Source organism: Engystomops pustulosus, chromosome 2 (genome assembly GCF_040894005.1).
Source record: "Engystomops pustulosus chromosome 2, aEngPut4.maternal, whole genome shotgun sequence".
Lineage (NCBI taxonomy): Eukaryota > Metazoa > Chordata > Amphibia > Anura > Leptodactylidae > Engystomops > Engystomops pustulosus.
The window spans coordinates 27,069,549-27,090,516 of NC_092412.1; the positions used below are offsets into that span (position 1 = coordinate 27,069,549).

Genomic DNA, 20,968 nt, shown 5'->3' on the forward strand with positions numbered 1-20,968 from the left:
GGCGCAGAGCACCAGCCTTGTTTGTAGTAGTAAGGATGGTGCAGGGAAGGCATCGGCCGAAAGGCCGGACAGTGAGGGCGATCCAGCAGGTCCTGGTACTGTGCGCTGCCCCCCAGTGGGAGGGGGGGGTGGCCCGGTGCCGGGGACGGTGGCTCCTGTGGCCCCTAGCGCTGTGGCTGCATCTAGCTCCGGTGAGCAGCGGCAGTGTGATGGGGCTGCTGGGGCTTCTGGTGCGGCGCCTCCCAAGCGTCCTGTGCAGCCTGTGGGAAAGGGCGCAGGAACAGTGTTATTTTGTATTGGTGCATCTGACCCTGGAGATGACCATAAGAGACTGTCCGGAGTAAATAAAGACAGGAGGCCTCTTTCATCCAGCGAGCAGCGATGCTCAAACCTTAGAAAAACTGCTGGACAACAAGGGGTTAATGCCAATGAGGCAGAGGGCACAAGTAAGATCGGGGTTGGAGCTGCCTCTTCTCAGGCTGTATCAGCTATGGAGGTGGCTCTACCCCCAGTGTCCAGTGACGCTGAGGCAACCCCAGGTCCTCCTGGCCCAGCTGGTGTGAGTGATGCAAGGAAGCGAGGCGGTAATGTACATAGTGTGGTGAATGTGGGGGTGGTGTATGGCGCTGAGGGGGATCCTGGTGTGAGTGCTGGTGGCCGCTCCCATAAGGAGCTATGCGAGTGTCACCGCTGGGGCAAGTGGGGTTAACTCCTTGTCTCCTGGCTCTGGGAACAGCGTTTTGCAAAGGCGTCTTCTGGAGGCTCTCAGGAGAGGGGAAAAGTCAATCACTGTAGAGGGGAGAGATGTTGATCTGTCCTTCTGGACAGACAGGCATGGCCTGGCAGCCTTCCAAGAGAAAAGGGGGGGGAGAGACTGTATGGTCTTTACCCACAACCGGGCCCGGAGCTGCCCGTAGGAATGTGGTTCGTCTTCGCTGGAGGGGCAGTGACGCATGCCCACCCAGGTCAAGGGTGGTGGAGCTCCTCCTGAAGATGAACTTCAGGGCTAGTGACATCTTTGCCCTGATACATCCTTATGGTACTCCGGAGTTCGATGTCAGCTTTGTCCGGCCGGAGGGCTTAGAGCTCTTCTGGTCGAATTATGAGCTGGCAAAGAACGAGCCCGCATGGCGAGACTTTGCTGTGCAAGCAGTGTCTCGCCAAAACACAGTCAAGAAAGTGACCGTTTTGACCCGTAACGAGTCACTTTCTTGCATGGACATCATGACTTGGCTCAGTCGTTATGGTGAGGTTGTACAGGTACCTCAGAAAAACCGCGATGAATTTGGCATTTGGTCTGGGGCCTGGACCTTCATGATGAAGTTGAAGTGTTCAGGCGGCACAGTCGCCCACATTCCCTCTTCAGCCTTTCTTGGGCGGGACAGAATCCTGATTTTCTACCAGGGGCAGCCGAAGGTCTGTCACAGGTGCGGTGACCCCACACACTTTAGCGCCAGCTGCCAAGTGAAGTGCGCTTTGTGTGGTGGGCTAGGTCATCTCGCTGCATCCTGTAAGGACATTAGGTGTAACCTGTGTGGTGAGCTCGGTCACCCTTTCAGCCGTTGTCCTCGCTCCTTTGCCAATGCGGTTGTGACCCCAGTGGAGGAGAGCCATGAGGTTGCTTCTGCTGGGGAAGGTACCAGCAGAGGTGGAGGAGCTGAGGGGCCTGTGAAGAAAAGCAAGAAGAAGTCGCCTTCTCAGTTAAGGCGGCTTGAAGCCAGACAAAAAGGGAGAGAACTGGGGAAACCTCAGGTTGCTGGGGTGACCCTTGGTCCTTCCTCAGAGGCTGGTCATGCTACTGAGGCCCTGAGGGATGATAAGTTGGATGAGGAGGTCAGGAGGATGGAGCGCGAGAAAGGTGCCATGTCCTCCACGTCCTCCCATTATGAGAGTATGGATGAGGATAATAGGATTTGGCTAAAAAATAAGCGCAAGCAGAAAAAGAAAAAACGCGGCGTATCTAAGGTACCTAAGGAAGGGAAAACTTCCTGCCCTCTGGTTGAGCTTTCCAACCAGTTCCTCACCCTCGATGAGATCGCCTCCCCGGAAGGAGAGGCTGAGGGTGGGGTTCTGGAGGTGGCGGCGGAGCAGCCTGCAGGGGGCGCCGAGTCTCTATCCTCTGGGGATGCTGGGTCCTCAGAGTGGGAGACTGACTCAGAGCCAGGAGACAAGGACGAAGGAGAGGGTGGTCCGGGTGGGTCCTTGGGGGCCAGTAATAACATGGACACCTCAATTTCGTTAAAAAGAAGTTGCCCCAATTCTGAAGGGAAAAGGGAAAAGGGATCATCCTCAGAGGACAGTAGAGGGAAGGGAGTTAGTAAGAAAAAAGCCGTCTAACTCAATCACTCATGATGGCGGCACCCACTCCGTTGACGCTGGCATCCATTAATGTCGCCAGCATTAAGTCTGATGCGGCTAGATTTGCGGCCTTTGATTTTCTCGGCCGTGTTGAAGCCGACATTTTATTTTTGCAGGAGACCAGGCTGCCAGATTTGGCGGCCGTGTTTAAAGCTAAGAGGGAATGGAGACACGGGCCTTCCTATTGGTCTCTTGCGGCCGAGCCGTATAGCGGAGTGGCGGTCCTTTTTACCGCACCGGTAGAATGCAGACGAGTTATTGAGTTAGAAATGGGGAGGTGCCTGATCCTGGATGTCCTCATGAAGGGACAAGAACTTCGTCTTATTAACATCTATGGTCCCCAGTCCAAGTGGGACAGGAAGTGTCTCTTTATGAGGATCAAGCCCTACCTTTTTACAAGTCGGCAGGTGGTCTTTGGAGGGGACTTCAATGCTGTCACGAGGTCCCAGGATAGGGGAGGTTCCAGAGACAAGCTGACTTATGATAGCGTCGCTCTTAATAGCATAGCCAGTGAGGCTCGCCTGGTGGATGTCCACATCCGGCACACCCCAGGCCACGCGGGGTTCACCTATTATAGGGGTAGCTGTAGGTCTAGAATAGACAGGTTTTATTTAAAGGAGGAAGCCATTTCTTCAGCAGTGTCCGTTGTTGAGGTGGAGTTCTCCGACCACTGTCTAATTTTGTTTTCTCTGAATGTTACAGAGACCCCCCGGATGGGAAGAGGCTACTGGAAGCTCAATTCGTCTCTCCTGGAAGAAGCAGAGATAAGACAATCCTTTGAGGACTTTCTTCAGAGCCAGGTACCATTGCTGGGCCTTTGTAGCAGTAAGTCAGAGTGGTGGGAGATGCTCAAGAAAAGGGTGGCGAGATTCTTCCGCCAGCTCTCGAGCCTCAGGAGCCTGGACAGGTACCGCCTGTATCAGGGCCTGAGGAGGAAACTCGAGCACCTCGTCTCGACTGGAGGTAGTCGTGAGGACATCTCCAGAGTGAAATCCTTGCTGAAGAGGTGTCAGTACGATAGACACGCATCTTTGGTTTTTGAGAGGGATTACGGGAAATACCGCTCGCCCGACCCTTACAGAAACTGTAAGATGTCAGTGAATGGTAAAGTTGTCACAGGACTGGTTGACAGTACGGGATCCCTGAAAAGGTCCAGATCAGGGATTCTGGAGGTCGTCAGATCCTTCTACTCGCACCTCTTGGGCAGGAAGGATCTAGATCGGAAGGTGATGTCGGCTTTCCTGGCTGAAACTGTCCCTGAGCCAGGAGTAGACCCCTCTCTTGATGTTTTGACAGAGATGATCAGGGAAGAGGAAGTCAGCCGGGCGATTGAAGGGCTCGCCCTCAAGAAATCGCCAGGTCCGGATGGCTTAACATCTGAGTTTTATAAGACCTTTAAGGACGCCTTGGTTCCCCTCTTGACTGAGGTATTCAATGAGTGTCTTTCCTCGGGCGCTCTGCCGAAGTCAATGAGGAGGTCAGCCCTGATCATCCTGTCAAAGGGTAAGGACCGATCTCGTATTGAGAACTGGCGTCCCATAGCGCTTCTCAATACGGACAGAAAGGTTTTGGCAAAGGTGCTGTTTAATCGGCTGGTGCAGTTTGCGCCCCGGCTCCTTTCGGGGACCCAGCACTGCTCTGTTCCAGGCCGCAGTATATTTAGTGCTGTGCTTTGTGTTCAGGAGGCAGTGGAGCAGGGCAGGGCTGGTAACTGGAAGGGGTACTTGCTGTCCTTGGATCAGGCAAAAGCGTTTGATCGGGTTGACCACGAGTACCTCTGGTCTGTCCTTCTGAGGTATGGCCTGCCGGGGGAGTTTGTCAATTGGCTAAAGGTTTTGTACGCAGGGGCAGAGAGTTTTCCGCTTGTGAACGGTTGGATTGGCCGCTCTTTTGAGGTCGGGTCTGGTGTTCGCCAGGGTTGTCCTCTGAGCCCACTTTTATACGTGTTCGCGATTGACCCATTCCTTAGGAGGGTTGATCGTGGGCCGTTAGTGGGAGTCGGGATGGACCGGGCAGCACCGGAAGCCACTCTAAGGGTGGTAGCGTACGCCGATGACGTCACTGTTTTTGTGTCCTCAAGAGGGGAGGCGCAATGGGTGATGTCAGAGGTTGACCGCTACTCAGAGGCTTCTGGGTCCAAGATCAACCGAGATAAGTGTGAGAGTCTCTGGCTGGGAGAGGGAGGTCCAGGCTTTGATCTCCCGGACACTCTTCCAGGGCCCCAAGACTCTGCCAAAGTTCTCGGCATCGAATTTGGCCAGGGGGATTACCCCATGCAAAACTGGGACGGCAGGCTTAAGATCGCCGCTCAGAGGGTGGACCAGTGGAAGGGTTGGTCTTTGACCCTCAGAGAAAGGGTTAACCTGATTAAAACCTACCTGCTCCCATTGCTGATATATCTGGGCAGTGTGTGCATGTTGCCAGAACCCCTCTGGACTCGGGTCTACAGTCTGTTCTTCCAGCTGTTATGGGGGAATAGGCTGAACCTTATCAAGAGGGAGGTTACTTACCGCACGAGGAGACAAGGAGGGTTGTGTATGGTCAACCCTGTGGTGTTCCTAGTGAATACCTTTCTTAAGATCAATGTAGCAAACCTCTGGAAAGAGAGGGCTCCTCCGTGGGTATACTCCTGCAGGGGATGGTTTCGGCCTTTCTTTCAGGAATGGGAGACAGGAGGGCGAGTGAAGGATCTCCGTACACCACATGGGCATCTTCCGGCTTACGCTACCCCGGTTCTGAAGGTGATTCGCCGGTGGGGTCTGGGAATGTGGGAGATCAGGACCATGTCGAGGAAAATCCTTGACAAGAGGGTTCTGTTTGCCCGTTTCCAGAAGCCTCTGGCCCTCAGGGATTGCCCAAGTCGGGATCTTGGGGTGGGTTTAGGTCTGTTGAATTCCATCAGGATCCCCTTGAAGTTTTGGGACTTGACTTGGCGCTGCTTCCATGGAAAGCTGTGTGTGAGGGACAATCTGAAGTGTAGGAGCTCTGAGGAAAGGGGTTGTCCCCGGGAGGAGTGCGGTGGCCTGCTGGAGAGCATGGACCACTTCCTGCTTCAGTGCCCCTTTAACACAGAGGTGTACAACCGGGTGAGCGCCCGGGTTGGCCGGTCTCTCCTATGCGGAGTGGGCCTATGGAGCATTCAGAGGCCTGGGTGCCCGGGACCGCTGCACGTTATTCCTAGTTAGTCTAGTGGTCAGGTACCACACGTGGAACGCACGGTGTTTAGTATCGACGCAGCGTAAAATCCTCCCGGTGGATGAGGTGGTTAGGAACATTCTGGGTGACCTGGTGAAGGTGCGCTCTCTGGAGTATGAGAGGCTGGGCACGGGGAGGGCCTCTCTCCTTTGGAGGGGGTTCTCCTTTAGTGTCCCTTAGCCTGTCATCTCCGCTCCTGGTGTTGGGCTGAAGCTGACACTGTAGATTTTTGTTTTGTATCTGAGGTTATAGTGATGTTGGGCTTGCAGGTGCCGAACCTGGGCTTTATGTGGTTTGGTTTTGTTATGTTGATTTGTTTAATGTGTTTGTATCTTGTGTACAGTGTGTATTTATGTAGTTATAGTTAATGTGTATATAGCTTGGTTGGTTTTTGGGGTGTTGGTGTTAGGGTGTTAGGTTGGGAGGGGGGTGGACGGGATTTGGACAATATGATCCTGGGCACTGGTCTGGACTATATAGCGCGAACTTTGGACGTTAGACCAGTGTCTGGGTGGGAGGGTGATGGGCGTGGGATTTAGTTAGTTATATTTAATGTTTTTATTTCCTGTTTGTCTTTTTTTTTTGCTGTGTATTCTTTAGTTATTTAAAGAAAAAAAAATAAAAAATTATTATTATTATAAAAAATTATATAAAAAAAATAAATAAATAAATAAATTAGGTGGTGGGATTGGGTGAAGGTTTTGTTTTATAATGCTGATTGTGTGGTGTGTGTGTGGCTGGGCCAGGAGATTTTCGTAAGTCTCTTTTAGTTTGTATTATTGTTTTGTTATTATTGTTTTGTTTTGCCAGAAGTTATGGCTTGATTTATGTTTATTGTTGTAATGTTTTTCATTTTTATATATAAAATAAAAGATTTACAGGATGTAACTCAGGATCAGTACAGGATAAGTAATGTCATGTATGTACATAGTGACTGCACCAGCAGCAGAATAGTGAGTGCAGCTCTGGAGTATAATACAGGATATAATTAGGGATCAGTACAGGATAAGTAATGTCATGTATGTACATAGTGACTGCACCAGCAGCAGAATAGTGAGTGCAGCTCTGGAGTATAATACAGGATATAATTAGGGATCAGTACAGGATAAGTAATGTCATGTATGTACACAGTGACTGCACCAGCAGCAGAATAGTGAGTGCAGCTCTGGAGTATAATACAGGATATAATTTGGGATCAGTACAGGATATCTCTGAAATTATTGTTATTAAAATGGAATTAACTTCCCGTCATTACATGTGAGCACCAGTATTCTGACACGAGCAGTTAATTATGTCGCGGGTTACCTGTCATCAGTAACGTGGCGCGTCTGCGGATTCATACGTAATATTTCTCATTTTCACAATGCGCAAAAAATAAATCAGCCGGTGTGTAATGAAATCCTCCTCAGTTTACATTGAGCAATATACGAGCGCAGTAATTCACGGCATAATTTTAATATGATGTTCTGATTATTCATTATGGGACCAATTTCAGTCCTGCCAAGTGATTAATGATAAAATATATTCAGAAAGAAAGAGTAATTTCTGCAAATGTTGTAGAAGACGAGAGATTGATTACAACCATAATGTTTTACAATTGACTTAGCTCATCATTTTATTTTCTTCTGGAAAAAAAGGAACAGAGATTCAGAAAACCTTCAGTTCCAGGAATCCATGTCCTTCATACAGACTAAGCATCTAGGACCCGCTGCTGACGGGGTGACACAAGAGCTTACAGTCTATGAGGATGAGGGGTGACACAAGAGCTTACAGTCTATGAGGATGAGGGGTGACACAAGAGCTTACAGTCTATGAGGATGAGGGGGTGACACAAGAGCTTACAGTCTATGAGGATGAGGGGTGACACAAGAGCTTACAGTCTATGAGGATGAGGGGGTGACACAAGAGCTTACAGTCTATGAGGATGAGGGGTGACACAAGAGCTTACAGTCTATGAGGATGAGGGGGTGACACAAAAGCTTACAGTCTATGAGGATGAGGGGTGACACAAGAGCTTACAGTCTATGAGGATGAGGGGGTGACACAAGAGCTTACAGTCTATGAGGATGAGGAGGTGACACAAGAGCATACAGTCTATGAGGGGGTGACACAAGAGCTTACAGTCTATGAGGATGAGGGGTGACACAAGAGCTTACAGTCTATGAGGATGAGGGGGTGACACAAGAGCTTACAGTCTATGAGGATGAGGGGGGACACAAGAGCTTACAGTCTATGAGGATGAGGGAGTGACACAAGAGCTTACAGTCTATGAGGATGAGGGGGTGACACAAGAGCTTACAGTCTATGAGGATGAGGGGGGACACAAGAGCTTACAGTCTATGAAGATGAGTGGGTGACACAAAAGCTTACAGTCTATGAGGATGATGGGGTGACATAAGAGCTAACAGTCTATGAGGATGAAGGGGCGACACAAGAGCTTACAGTCTATGAGGATGAGGGGGTAACACAAGAGCTTACAGTCTATGAGGATGAGGGGGTGACACAAGAGCTTACAGTCTATGAGGATGAGGGGGGACACAAGAGCTTACAGTCTATGAAGATGAGTGGGTGACACAAAAGCTTACAGTCTATGAGGATGAGGGGGTGACACAAGAGCTTACAGTCTATGAGGATGATGGGGTGACATAAGAGCTAACAGTCTATGAGGATGAGGAGAGACAAGAGCTTACAGTCTATGAGGATGAGGAGTTGACACAAGAGCTTACAGTCTATGAGGAGGAGGGGGTGACACAAGAGCTTACAGTCTATGAGGATGAGGGGGTGACACAAGAGCTTACAGTCTATGAGGATGAAGGGGCGACACAAGAGCTTACAGTCTATGAGGATGAAGGGGTAATACAAGATGCATAAGAGCTTGTATACTGGTCCAGCCATTCTTTATAAGGGAACAGAATAAAATATGAATAAATTCTGCTGCTTGAACCATCAGCCGCCATCTTATATACAAACTCCAAGGTAAATGTGACTGTAGAGAATCCTGGAGTTTGGTATCTGGTGTTTTCTGGATAACAGATGGGAGGAGGACACAGAATGGTTTGTAAAGAGAGGATTAAAATTGCATGCAGTTAGTGATTATGATAGGCTTGCCTAAAGAGATGGATTTTAAGAGCACGTTTGAAGCTTTGGAGGTTCGGTATTAGTCAGATAGTCCACGGAAGCACATTCCAGAGAATTGGTGCAGCTCGGGAGAAGTCCTAGAGACGTGAGCGAGAGGAAGAGAATAATCTAAGATTATTGGCAAATCAAAGGGGGCGGGTTGGGTGTTAGACTGAGATGAGAGAGAGGTAGGGAGGTGCAGCATTATGCAGAGCTTTGTGGCTGAGGGTGATTGTTTTAAACTTTATCCGGATGGGGACGGTCAACAAGTGGCTGACACAGACTACAGGCATCCATGTAGCATTCAGTCAAAAAGGCAAGCCATCTTCAACTTATGCCTCCATTTTCTGTAGCCCCAATTTCTAAAAAAGAATCATATTCTTGCCTCTTCTCTGCCGTTAGTTCTGAAACCAGCAGGTGGGATGACATCATCAGCCTGCACCTACTTACCTCTGCTACAAACAGTGATGGCAGTCACACTTTGGTGGAGCGGGGAATCAACAGCTCTCAGACCAGACTAGATCTACAGTCACCGGCCACTTTATTCGGTACACCTGTCCAACTGCTCGTTAACACTCAATTTCTAATCAGCCAATCACATGGCGGCAACTCAGTGCATTTAGGCATGTAGACATGGTAGAAACAATCTCCTGCAGCTCAAACCGAGCATCAGTATGGGGAATAAAGGTGATTTGAGTGCCTTTGAACGTGGCATGGTTGTTGGTGCCAGAAGGGCTGGTCTGAGTATTTCAGAAACTGCTGATCTACTGGGATTTTCACGCACAACCATCTCTAGGGTTTACAGAGAATGGTCCGAAAAAGAAAAAACATCCAGTGAGCGGCAGTTCTGTGGGCGGAAATGCCTTGTTGATGCCAGAGGTCAGAGGAGAATGGGCAGACTGGTTCGAGCTGATAGAAAGACAACAATGACTCAAATCGCCACCCGTTACAACCAAGGTAGGCAGAAGAGCATCTCTGAACGCACAGTACGTCGAACTTTGAGGCAGATGGGCTACAGCTGCAGAAGACCACACCGGGTGCCACTCCTTTCAGCTGAGAACAGGAAACTGAGGCTACAATTTGCACAAGCTCATCGAAATTGGACAGTAGAAGATTGGAAAAACGTTGCCTGGTCTGATGAGTCTCGATTTCTGCTGCGACATTTGGATGGTAGGGTCAGAATTTGGCGTCAACAACATGAAAGCATGGATCCATCCTGCCTTGTATCATCGGTTCAGGCTGGTGGTGGTGGTGTCATGGTGTGGGGAATATTTTCTTGGCACTCTTTGGGCCCCTTGGTACCAATTGAGCATCGTTGCAACGCCACAGCCTACCTGAGTATTGTTGCTGACCATGTCCATCCCTTTGTGACCACAATGTACCCTGTAACATCTGATGGCTACTTTCAGCAGGATAATCATAAAGCTGGAATCATCTCAGACTGGTTTCTTGAACATGACAATGAGGTCACTGGACTCAAATGGCCTCCACAGTCACCAGATCTCAATCCAATAGAGCATCTTTGGGATGTGGTGGAACGGGAGATTCGCATCATGGATGTGCAGCCGACAAATCTGCGGCAACTGTGTGATGCCATCATGTCAATATGGACCAAAATCTCTGAGGAGCTTCCAGCACCTTGTTGAATCTATGCCACGAAGAATTGAGGCAGTTCTGAAGGCAAAAGGGGGTCCAACCCGTTACTAGCATGGTGTACCTAATAAAGTGGCCGGTGAGTGTATAAGTCTCTGACCGATGACTAGCGGCTAGACTATATACATAAATTGATGGACAGTGCCTTAAAGTAGGTAGCTTTATCAGGAAAGACTAAGACCTGGAACTAACCTTGGCGGACATCTCTGTTCAATGGTTGTGGGATTATGTAATATTTTATACAGTCTCCTACATTCTTCTGATTTCTGAAATCTCATGCTTTTTATTTTAGGATTTCCTGAACATTTTCCTTAGCAGTAAATCCCAGGAAGGACCTGATTACTTACCTTTACTGGAGAGCATCGATCTTCTCAGAGGTTGGCCTGTTCATAAGCTTCCTTACAATAACCCCAGAATCTGCGTCCACACATTCTACAGGTATTTCATCTGAACAAAAAAAGAAACCAACAAATGCTTGTTCCCGAGCCACAAATATGGAACTTTTTTTGGCAGTCCCCGTTTACGTACATGACAGGTTCTATAGGTATGTTCTTAAGTTGAATTTGTATGTAAGTCGGAACAGGTATGTTTTGTTAGTGTAAGAACGGGTCCTTGTGACAATTTGGAATTTAAAAAATTTGGGTTGGCAATGGGACAAGAATGAACAATAAAGCTTCATTGCAGACACCTTACAGTTGATCACTACATACCTGGAGCTAAGGTTCAGTAAATTACAAGCATCTACCGAGCTTCACCAGAGGTCACAGTTGGGAGAGAGGTCCACTTGTAGCCAAGGCCCATCTGTAAGTCGGGTGTTCTTAAGTCAGGGACTGCCTGTATTTTGCAAGATTGTTGAATGAAATAAGTATTTGCTCGCCTACCTAACTGGCAATCATAGTTCAACCTCTCCACCATGGGCAAGACCAAGCCCTTATAAAGTTTCATATATGGAAAGTTATGGATTTCAATGAAGGGGAATGATAAAAAGGTAGATAAGGGGTTAAAGGTCCTGGAGGGGCCAAGCTGGTCTCCATACCCAAAATTTTTGAAGGGAGCAGAAACAAAATGTTATCAAGCAACAGCCTTGTAACCTGAAAGATCTGGAGAAGATCTATATGGAGATTTGTGTCCTTGTATTAGTTTGTACAAAGTTGGTCAAGTGCTACAGAAAACCTCTGCTCTCTGGAATTGGAAAGGGTTTTTGTACTAAATATTAACTTCTACTGTATCAAATACTTGTTCCATGATACAAAAAATTTCAGATTCAATCTATACTGAACCACACAGAAGACCTGACAGATCCCCTATGTACTACACCACATAGGAGAGCTGACAGATCCTCTATATACTACACCACACAGGAGAGCTGACAGATCCTCTATATACTACACCACACAGGAGAGCTGACAGATCCTCTATATACTACACCACACAGGAGAGCTGACATATTCTCTATATACTACACCACACAGGAGAGCTGACATATCATCTATATACTACACCACACAGGAGAGCTGATACATCCTCTATATACTACACCACAAAGGAGAGCTGACACATCCTCTATATACTACACCACACAGGAGAGCTGACATATCCACTATATACTACACCACACAGGAGAGCTGCACATCCTCTATATACTACACCACACAGGAGAGCTGACACATCCTCTATATACTACACCACACAGGAGAGCCGACACATCCTCTATATACTACACCGCACAGGAGAGGTGACATATCCTCTATATACTACACCACACAGGAGAGCTGACACATCATCTATACACTACACCACACAGGAGAGCCGACACATCCTCTATATACTACAGCACACAGCATAGGTGACACATCCTCTATATACTACACCACACAGGAGAGCTGACACATCCTCTATATACTACAGCACACAGCATAGGTGACACATCCTCTATATACTACACCACACAGGAGAGCTGACACATCCTCTATATACTACACTACACAGGAGAGCTGACACATCGTCTATATACTATATCACACAGAAGAGCTGATACATCCACTATATACTACACCACACAGGGGAGCTGACACATCCTCTACATACTACACCACAGAGGAGAGCTGACACATCCTCTATATAATACACCATACAGGAGAGCTGACACATCTTCTGTGTACTACACCACACAGGAGAGATGACACTTCCTCTATATACTACACCACACAGGAGAGCTGACACATCCTCTATTTACTACTCCACACAGGAGAGATAACACATCTTCTGTGTACTACACCACTCAGGAGAGCTGACACTTCTTCTATATACTACACCACACAGGAGAGCCGACACATCCTCTATATACTACACCACACAGGAGAGCTGACACATCCTCTATATACTACACCACACAGGAGAGCTGACACATCCTCTATATCAGGGGTCTCAAACTCGCGGCCCGCGGGCCAACTGCGGCCCGCGGGCCAATATTTTGTGGCCCCCACCTGGTCGCGCTGCATGGAGAGGGCTCGCCTTGGCAGCCGGGCAGGAGCCTCCGTCCGTCCGGACAGGAAGCTCCTGCCCGTCACTGTATAGTACTCGGTGCGGCCGGAAACGGCCGCTCGAGCACTATTACTGGAGCGATGTGGCCGGAAAACCACCCCGGCGCACATCGCTCCATGAACTGGGATGCGCGACCGCGCGATGACGTCATCACGCGGCCGCGCACCCTTTCCTGTCCGGACGCAGGACGAGGAAAGAAGCCGCGGGAGCCAGAGGTGAGTATGAGGGGTTTTTTTTTTTTCATCAAACAGCAGTAAAAACATGGTGGGGGCTTATTGTATAAAATCATTCATTGGTGGAGAGAGGGGATCGGTGGGCAGAACATGAAGTAATTTATTGTGGGGGGCAGCATATTATATAATTCATTGTGGGGGGGATATTATATAATTCATTGTGGGGGAGGGTATCATATAATTCATTGTGGGGGACGGTATCATATAATTCATTGTGGGGGAGGGTATCATATAATTCATTGTGGGGGAGGGTATCATATAATTCATTGTGGGGGAGGGTATAATATAATTCATTGTGGGGGAGGGTATCATATAATTCATTGTGGGGGGGGGGTGTAATATAATTCATTGTGGGGGGATGTAATATAATTCATTGTGGGGGGCAGCATATTATGTAATTCATTGTTGGGGAGGATATAATATAATTCATTGTGGGGGGCAGCATATTATATAATTCATTGTTGGGGAGGATATAATATAATTCATTGTGGGGGGGGAAGCATATGAAATAATTAACTGGTTCACGGCGCGCAGCGGGTCCTACTGCATGGAGAGGGCCCACGGGCTGAACCCTCTCCATAGCCGGTAAGTCTTTGCCGGGGCGGCCTGCGGACCAATCGCATTGGCGTTTCTATGGAAACACCTGCGATCGGGAATGAGTCGCCGGTGGTTTGCGTTAATTTAATAGAAACGCAGATGCGATTGGGCCGCAGGCCGCCCCGGGGGGCACGGCTTTGTCTGCATTTGCAAGCGCAGACAAAGCGCCACGTCTGACATCACCCTTCAAAGTAACACCCGCAATCTGTGCTAACACCAATCGCGGGTGTTTTCACAGTGATCGCTGCCGGCAAAGCAACCAGCAGCTTCAAAAAGATGTTGGCGCCCATGCCTAGGATCGTCGCTCCCCGTCATCGAGGAGCGGCGATCCGTCGCCAGCCTCGGGTCTTCCGAAGAATGAAGAGGCTGTTTCGTTTTAACCCCTTCATTGCAATGTGCTGATAGCACATTGTAATGAATGAGGAGGGAAATCCCCACCTATGGCAGTATATGATAGGATTGATCAGACAACCTAGGGTTAAAGTACCCTAGGGAGTTTGAAAAATAGTAAAAATAAAAAAAGTTTTAAAAAAATTATAATGAAAAACCCTAAAAATTCTAATCACCTCGCTTTCCCTAGAACTGATATAAATATAAATAAACAGTAAAAATCATATACACATTAGGTATCACCGCATCCGAAAATGCCCGATCTATCGAAATATATTAACGGTTTTTCACTGCGCTTAAGCCGTAACGGAAAATAGTGCCCAAAATTGAAAATAGCACTTTTTTGCCATTTTGAAAACATTTAAAAAAATCTATAAAAGGTAATCAAAAGGTCGCACAGTCCTAAAGGGACCCCTCGGTACACAGGACGCGTTCATAGAGAAAACACGTCTCCCAGCTTGGGGCTTTCCTTGCACTGGGAGACGCCATGACATTTGAATCTGAATAATGATATTTTGTAAGCGCATTTTGTGTGGAAAACTTGATGCGGCCCAGCCTTACCCAGAATCTACCTCCAACGGCCCCCAGGTAAATTGAGTTTGAGACCCCTGCTCTATATACTACACCACACAGGAGAGCCGACACATCCTCTATATACTATACCACACAGGAGAGCTGACACATCCTCTATATACTACATCACACAGGAGAGCTGACACATCCTCTATATACTACACCACACAGGAGAGCTGACGCATCCTCTATATACTACACCACACAGGAGAGCTGACACATTCTCTATATACTACACCACACAGGAGACACATCCTATATATACTACACCACACAGGGGAGCTGACACATCCTCTATATACTACACCACACAGGAGAGCTGACACTTTCTCTATATACTACACCACACAGAAGTGCTGTCACATCCCCTATATACTACACCACACAGGAGAGCTGACACATCCTCTATATACTATACCACACAGGAGAGCTGACACTTCCTCTATATACTAGACCACACAGGAGAGCTGACACATCCTCTATATACTTCACCACACCGGAGAGCTGATTGCAGAAATCAGAATTACTTGGATGTAGCACACTATATGGTTAGTTGCACTGTCTTTCAGCTGTGGTGAATGTAAAATAAAGTTAATGAATTGCCTTTATATATGCGGCTGGCTCGTTAGCACATAGCACTGCAGGTGATGAATTAGCGCTCCCTGTTTCCCCATTAGGTTGTAGGACGTGATATCCAAAAGGTATTTTTCTCCTGTAATTGCTTTATGGCTTACAGTTTTCAGCAATTAGAACTAATGTCTGTTCTAGAACTCTAGAAGAGGCGTTTGCTTTTATTTCTGCTCCAAAGAACTTTTTTTGGGTTATGTTACTAATCACATAGTCCTTTTCTATTAACAAATGTAGTAATTTATAGTATTTTATAGTATTATAGTTAATCCTGTTATCCTCTATCAAGATGATATAGGGGGAGATTTATCAAAAGTGTCTGAGAGCAGAACTGTTCTAGTTGCCCATGGAAACCAATCAGAGCTCAGCTGTGCTTTTATAAACAGCTGTGGCAAAATGAAAGCTGAGCTCTGATTGGTTGCCATAGACAACTAGAACAGTTCTGCTCTGAGACACTTCTAATAAATCTCCCCCTATATGTATATGTGTTCTATCTATAGACATCTAGGGGGTTATTTATCATTGGTTTTGCTGGACCTGTTTTGCATATAAAAGTTTTTGGGACCAGTGTTTATCTACAGGAAGTAAAAAATTAAGTTTCCTGTTTCATGACAACAAGCAGAGATCTAGAAAAACTGGTAAGAATGGATTGAATCACTTTTTATTAGAAAAACAATATCAATTATTCGCTGGACTGTGGACAACCCCATTAAATAAGTCTTAAAGGGGTTCTCTATCTCTTGAACAGTAACTTAAAGGGGTTGTCCACTTTAAGAAAATAATTGATATTGTTTGTGCAATGAAAAGTTATACAATTTTCCAATATACTTTCTGTAGCAATTCCTCATGGTTTTCTAGATCTCTGCTTCCTGTCCTGCTATAGAAAGCTTCTATGTTTACTCCCAGTGGATAGAAATCTGTCCCTGGTCATGTGATGTCACACAGGTTCAGGAGCCGTTATTATCACAGAGAGTAATCAGAGCCGTGTGATACTAACGAGCCGTGCACCTGTGTGACATCACATGACCACAGACAGATTTCTATGCTCTGGAAGTAAACATATCCTATAGCAGGACAGCAAGCAGAGATGTAAAAAACCGTGAGGAATTGATTCAGAAAATATATATTCAAGGACCAATTTAAACAATTTATTTAAGTTTTTGCTAGAATAAACGACTAACTTAAAAATAAAATCTTTCTTTTTTTTCTCTTACAGACCAGGGACGGTTATTACAAGAGACTCAAAGGCTTCTTCGAAAATTTACGTGATCAAAAGTGTAAGTTATTTTACGTGCAGTAGCCGGGTGTAGCAGTGCTGAGTTTGTGACTTGCCACAGTTACAGGTGACATCACAATGGGGCAGATTGACTTACCCGGTCCATTCGCGATCCAGCAACGCATTCTCTGAACAGGATTCGGGTCCGGACGGGATTTATGAAGGTAGTTCCTCCGCCGTCCACCAGGTGGCGCTGCTGCGCTGAAAAGCATCGGAACGCGCCGGAATACACCGAGCTGGACCAGGTGAAGGTAAGCGCTTCCCAAGTGACACATTTTCGGTTTTTAAATTCGGCGGTTTTTCCGAATACGTCGGGTTTTCATTCGGCCACGCCCCCCCCGATTTCCGTCGCGTGCATGCCGGCGCCGATGCGCCACAATCCAATCACGTGCGCCAAAATCCCAGGGCAATTCAGGTACAATCGGCGCAAATCGGAAATATTTGGGTAACACGTAGGGAAAACGTGAATCGGGCCCTTAGTAAATGACCCCCAATGTGTTATATACTGTATAGTTTTTTCTATAGGATTGCACACAGTAGTTAGATACATATGTGGAGTGAATTGCTTAGTAAGGGATCTGCCGTGTATCAGTGCCTCTCTGTCCTACATCCTAAATCACTATTATTGTACATGGAGCTCCGCCAAATGTGCAGTCCAAAACTTTTGTCCTAGCGCTGAAAGCTACTGTGCCCGGGAGACCATTGTTCGCCGCCCAGCGCTGCCAAATTGCAATAGATTTGCAACTCCCTTAATGGGTGCTCATGGTTACAACGGCCTTTATAGACAAAGTAAGTTGTGTCTTTGAAAGAACACGGTAACCATACCAACAATGAAACTCTTGTTCACTTCAGACACTGCAGAGATGAGTTTGTTCTCTTGGCACCACTCACATATAATAAGACTACAAGTAATGCTGCTAAATTACCATAAAGAGGCTTTCTGGGACTACAATATTACAGATTAGAGGCCAACTTTAAGCACCCCGTGACGAAATCCTGAAAAGTTTTGAGAATGCCTTACTGTTGAGTCTAGCTGCTGGAAATCTGTGTAATCATACCTTTTGTGTGTTTTTTTTAGTAGCAGCAGGACTGTGAAAATGGGGTTTATGTTCCAGAATTGTAGATGTAATAATCTGGGGGCAGGTTCCTAAACTGATGTGCTGTTAGCTCTCTACATTAAGCTCCCTTATAACGCATTCCCCATTATTCTGTATGACTGCTGTAGTATTAAACCAGATGCCAACTAAAATAGTTACTAAATGGCAGGGACCGATTAAGACCGCCAAGGGCCCTTGGTGGTGCTGTAGTATTCAACCGGATGCCTGCTAAAATAGTCACTAGAGATGAGCGAGCACTAAAATGCTCGGGTACTCGTTATTCGAGACGAACTTTTCCCGATGCTCGAGTGCTCGTCTCGAATAACGAACCCCATTGAAGTCAATGGGAGACTCGAGCATTTTTCAAGGGGACCAAGGCTCTGCACAGGGAAGCTTGGCCAAACACCTGGAAACCTCAGAAAAGGATGGAAACACCACGGAAATGGACAGGAAACAGCAGGGGCAGCATGCATGGATGCCTCTGAGGCTGCTTAATCGCACCATTATGCCAAAATTATGGGCAACAGCATGGCCATGACAGAGTGACAGAATGAGGCTAGATAGCATCTAAAACATCCAATAATTGACCCTGACACTATAGGGGACGGCATGCAGAGGCAGCGGCAGCAGCGGCAGGCTAGAGAGTGTCATGGCGACATACCCTAAATGGACTCAGGCTTCAAACCAATGGGTGGCAGAGAGGAACCAAAGGAGGTGAGCAAGAAGCGCTCAAATAATATCGGTACATGATAAAAGTTTGCCAGTATATTTTGTGGATTACACAGCAGGGTGGCGACAAAGTTAACATGGAAGCCATGAAAACAACCCAAAATTCTGCCTGACACAGCTCGTTTGATAAGGGGACCATGTATGGAGGCAGTGAACTAGTAGTAGATTAAAGGTGCTGCAGTTAAAACTATGTTAGTTGGATCTTGGCATGGAGCTGGCGCTCCGCTGCCAGGCGAGCTTTCGCCAATCCAAGCCCCTGTCTCTAGGCTATTCCCCAAACAGCACTTCTAAGAACCTTTTGTATAAGATCAAGTGTAGTAGCGTTCTTATAAGTTTGGGATATGGCGGGTGAGGGGAATGTAAACAGATGCGCAAGAAGCGCATGATGCGCATGGAGCTGGCGCTCCGCTGCCAGGCGAGCTTTCGCCAATCCAAGCCCCTGTCTCTAGGCTACTCCCCAAACAGCACTTCTAAGAACCTTTTGTATAAGATCAAGTGTAGTAGCGTTCTTATAAGTTTAGGATATGGCGGGTGAGGGGAATGTAAACAGATGCGCAAGAAGCGCTGAAATAATATCGGTAAATGATAAAAGTTTGCCAGTATTTTTTGTGGATTACACAGCAGGGTGGCGACAAAGTTAACAAGTTTGTTGTGGAAGCCATGAAAACAACCCAAAATTCTGCCTGACACAGCTCGTTTGATAAGGGGACCATGTATGCTTACAGTTCATGCCAGTCGCTGCACTGGCTGCCAGTCTCCTTTCGAATACAGTTTAAAATAATAACCCTCATCCATAAAGCTCTGTATAATGCTGCACCCCCCTACCTCTCCTCTCTTATCTCAGTCTATCGCCCAACCCGTGCTCTTAGATCCGCCAGTGATCTTAGATTAACCTCTACCCTAGTGCGGACCTCCCACTCGCGTCTCCAAGACTTCTCTAGAGCTGCACCAATTCTATGGAATGCTCTGCCCCGGACTATCAGACTAATACCTAACCTCCAAAGTTTCAAACGTGCTCTTAAAACCCATTTCTTTAGGCAAGCCTATAACACTCATTAACTGCATGAAGTTTTAACTCTTCTACTAACCCGTCCTGTGTCGTCCTCCCATCTGTTATCCAGCAACCAACAGGCACCAGACTTCTCTACAGTCCCATTCACCCTGGACCTGGTATATAAGATGACGGCTGAGTGGTTCAAGCGACAGCAATTCCATTTATTATATTTTGTTCTATTCCCTAAGAAGAATGGCTTGACCATTAAATATTCTTTTACCTCGTGTTACCCCATCATCTTCATAAACCGTAAGCTCTGGCGAGCAGGGACCTCACTCCTGTTGTTCCATACAAATGTTGTGCTCTGTTACATTACATTTGTATTTGTTTCCTATGATTTGTAAAGCGCTACGGAATATGATGGCGCTATATACATAAAGATTATTATTATTATTATTATGGAGGCAGTGAACTAGTAGTAGATTAAAGGTGCTGCAGTTAAAACTATGTTAGTTGGATCTTGGGATGGAGCCGGCGCTCCGCAGCCAGGCGAGCTTTCGCCAATCCAAGCACATGTCTCTAGGCTACTCCCCAAACAGCACTTCTAAGAACCTTTTGTATAAGATCAAGTGTAGTAGCGTTCTTATAAGTTTGGGATATGGCGGGTGAGGGGAATGTAAACAGATGCGCAAGAAGCGCTGAAATAATATTGGTAAATGATAAAAGTTTATTAGTATATTTTGTGGATAACACAGCTGGGTGGCGACAAAGTTAACAACTTTGATGTGGAATCCATGAAAACAACCCAAATTTCTGCCTGACACACCTCGTTTGATAAAGGGACGATGTATGGAGGCAGCTATATGGACCACTTTTGGAGGTAGCAATGGAGACAACGTGTGGAGGCTGCTATGGAGACAATTTAATTTGGATAGTGCCTGTATGTGGCAGTCCCAAAAATTTTTCAAACCAGAGGAGCAGGTAGGTGGCCCTCCAGAAAAATTGAATAGATTGAGTGCCTGTATGTGGCAGTCCCAAAAAGTTTTCAAACCAGAGGAGCAGGTAGGTGGCCCTCCAGAAAAATAGAATAGATTGAGTGCCTGTATGTGGCAGTCCCAAAAAGTTTTCAAACCAGAGGAGCAGGTAGGTGGCCCTCCAGAAAAATTGAATAGATTGAGTGCCTGTATGTGGCACTCCCAAAAATTGTTTAAAACAGAGGAACGGGTCGGTGGCCCTCCAGAAAAATTGAATAGATTGAGTGCCTGTATGTGGCAGTCCCAAAAATTGTTTAAAACAGAGGAACGGGTCGGTGGCCCTCCAGAAAAATTGAATAGATTGAGTGCCTGTATGTGGCACTCCCAAAAATTGTTTAAAACAGAGGACCGGGTCGGTGGCACTCCAGAAAAATTAAATGCATAAAGTACTATAGCTAGAGCCAGTGGGCCCTGTCAAAAAGTAGCCAGTTTCCTCTGCTTTACTGTACAAAGAGGAGGAGAAGGAGGAAAATGAGGAGGAGGAGGAGTGGATCAATTATTCAGGTTGAGCTTCCTTCACCTGGTGGAGATTGGAAATTATGAGAAATCCA

The 20,968-nt window shown here is 46.8% G+C and overlaps 1 protein-coding gene across 1 annotated transcript in view; it reads left to right on the forward strand.

The window, feature by feature from the left end:
- Positions 1-20,968, forward strand: part of LOC140117395 (cyclic nucleotide-binding domain-containing protein 2-like) — a 230,367-nt gene that overhangs the window by 98,883 nt on the left and 110,516 nt on the right. The window contains exons 9-10 of the mRNA XM_072134100.1: positions 10,616-10,761; positions 16,504-16,564. Coding sequence (XP_071990201.1) covers positions 10,616-10,761; positions 16,504-16,564 — 207 coding nt within the window. The remainder of the gene's footprint in view (positions 1-10,615; positions 10,762-16,503; positions 16,565-20,968) is intronic.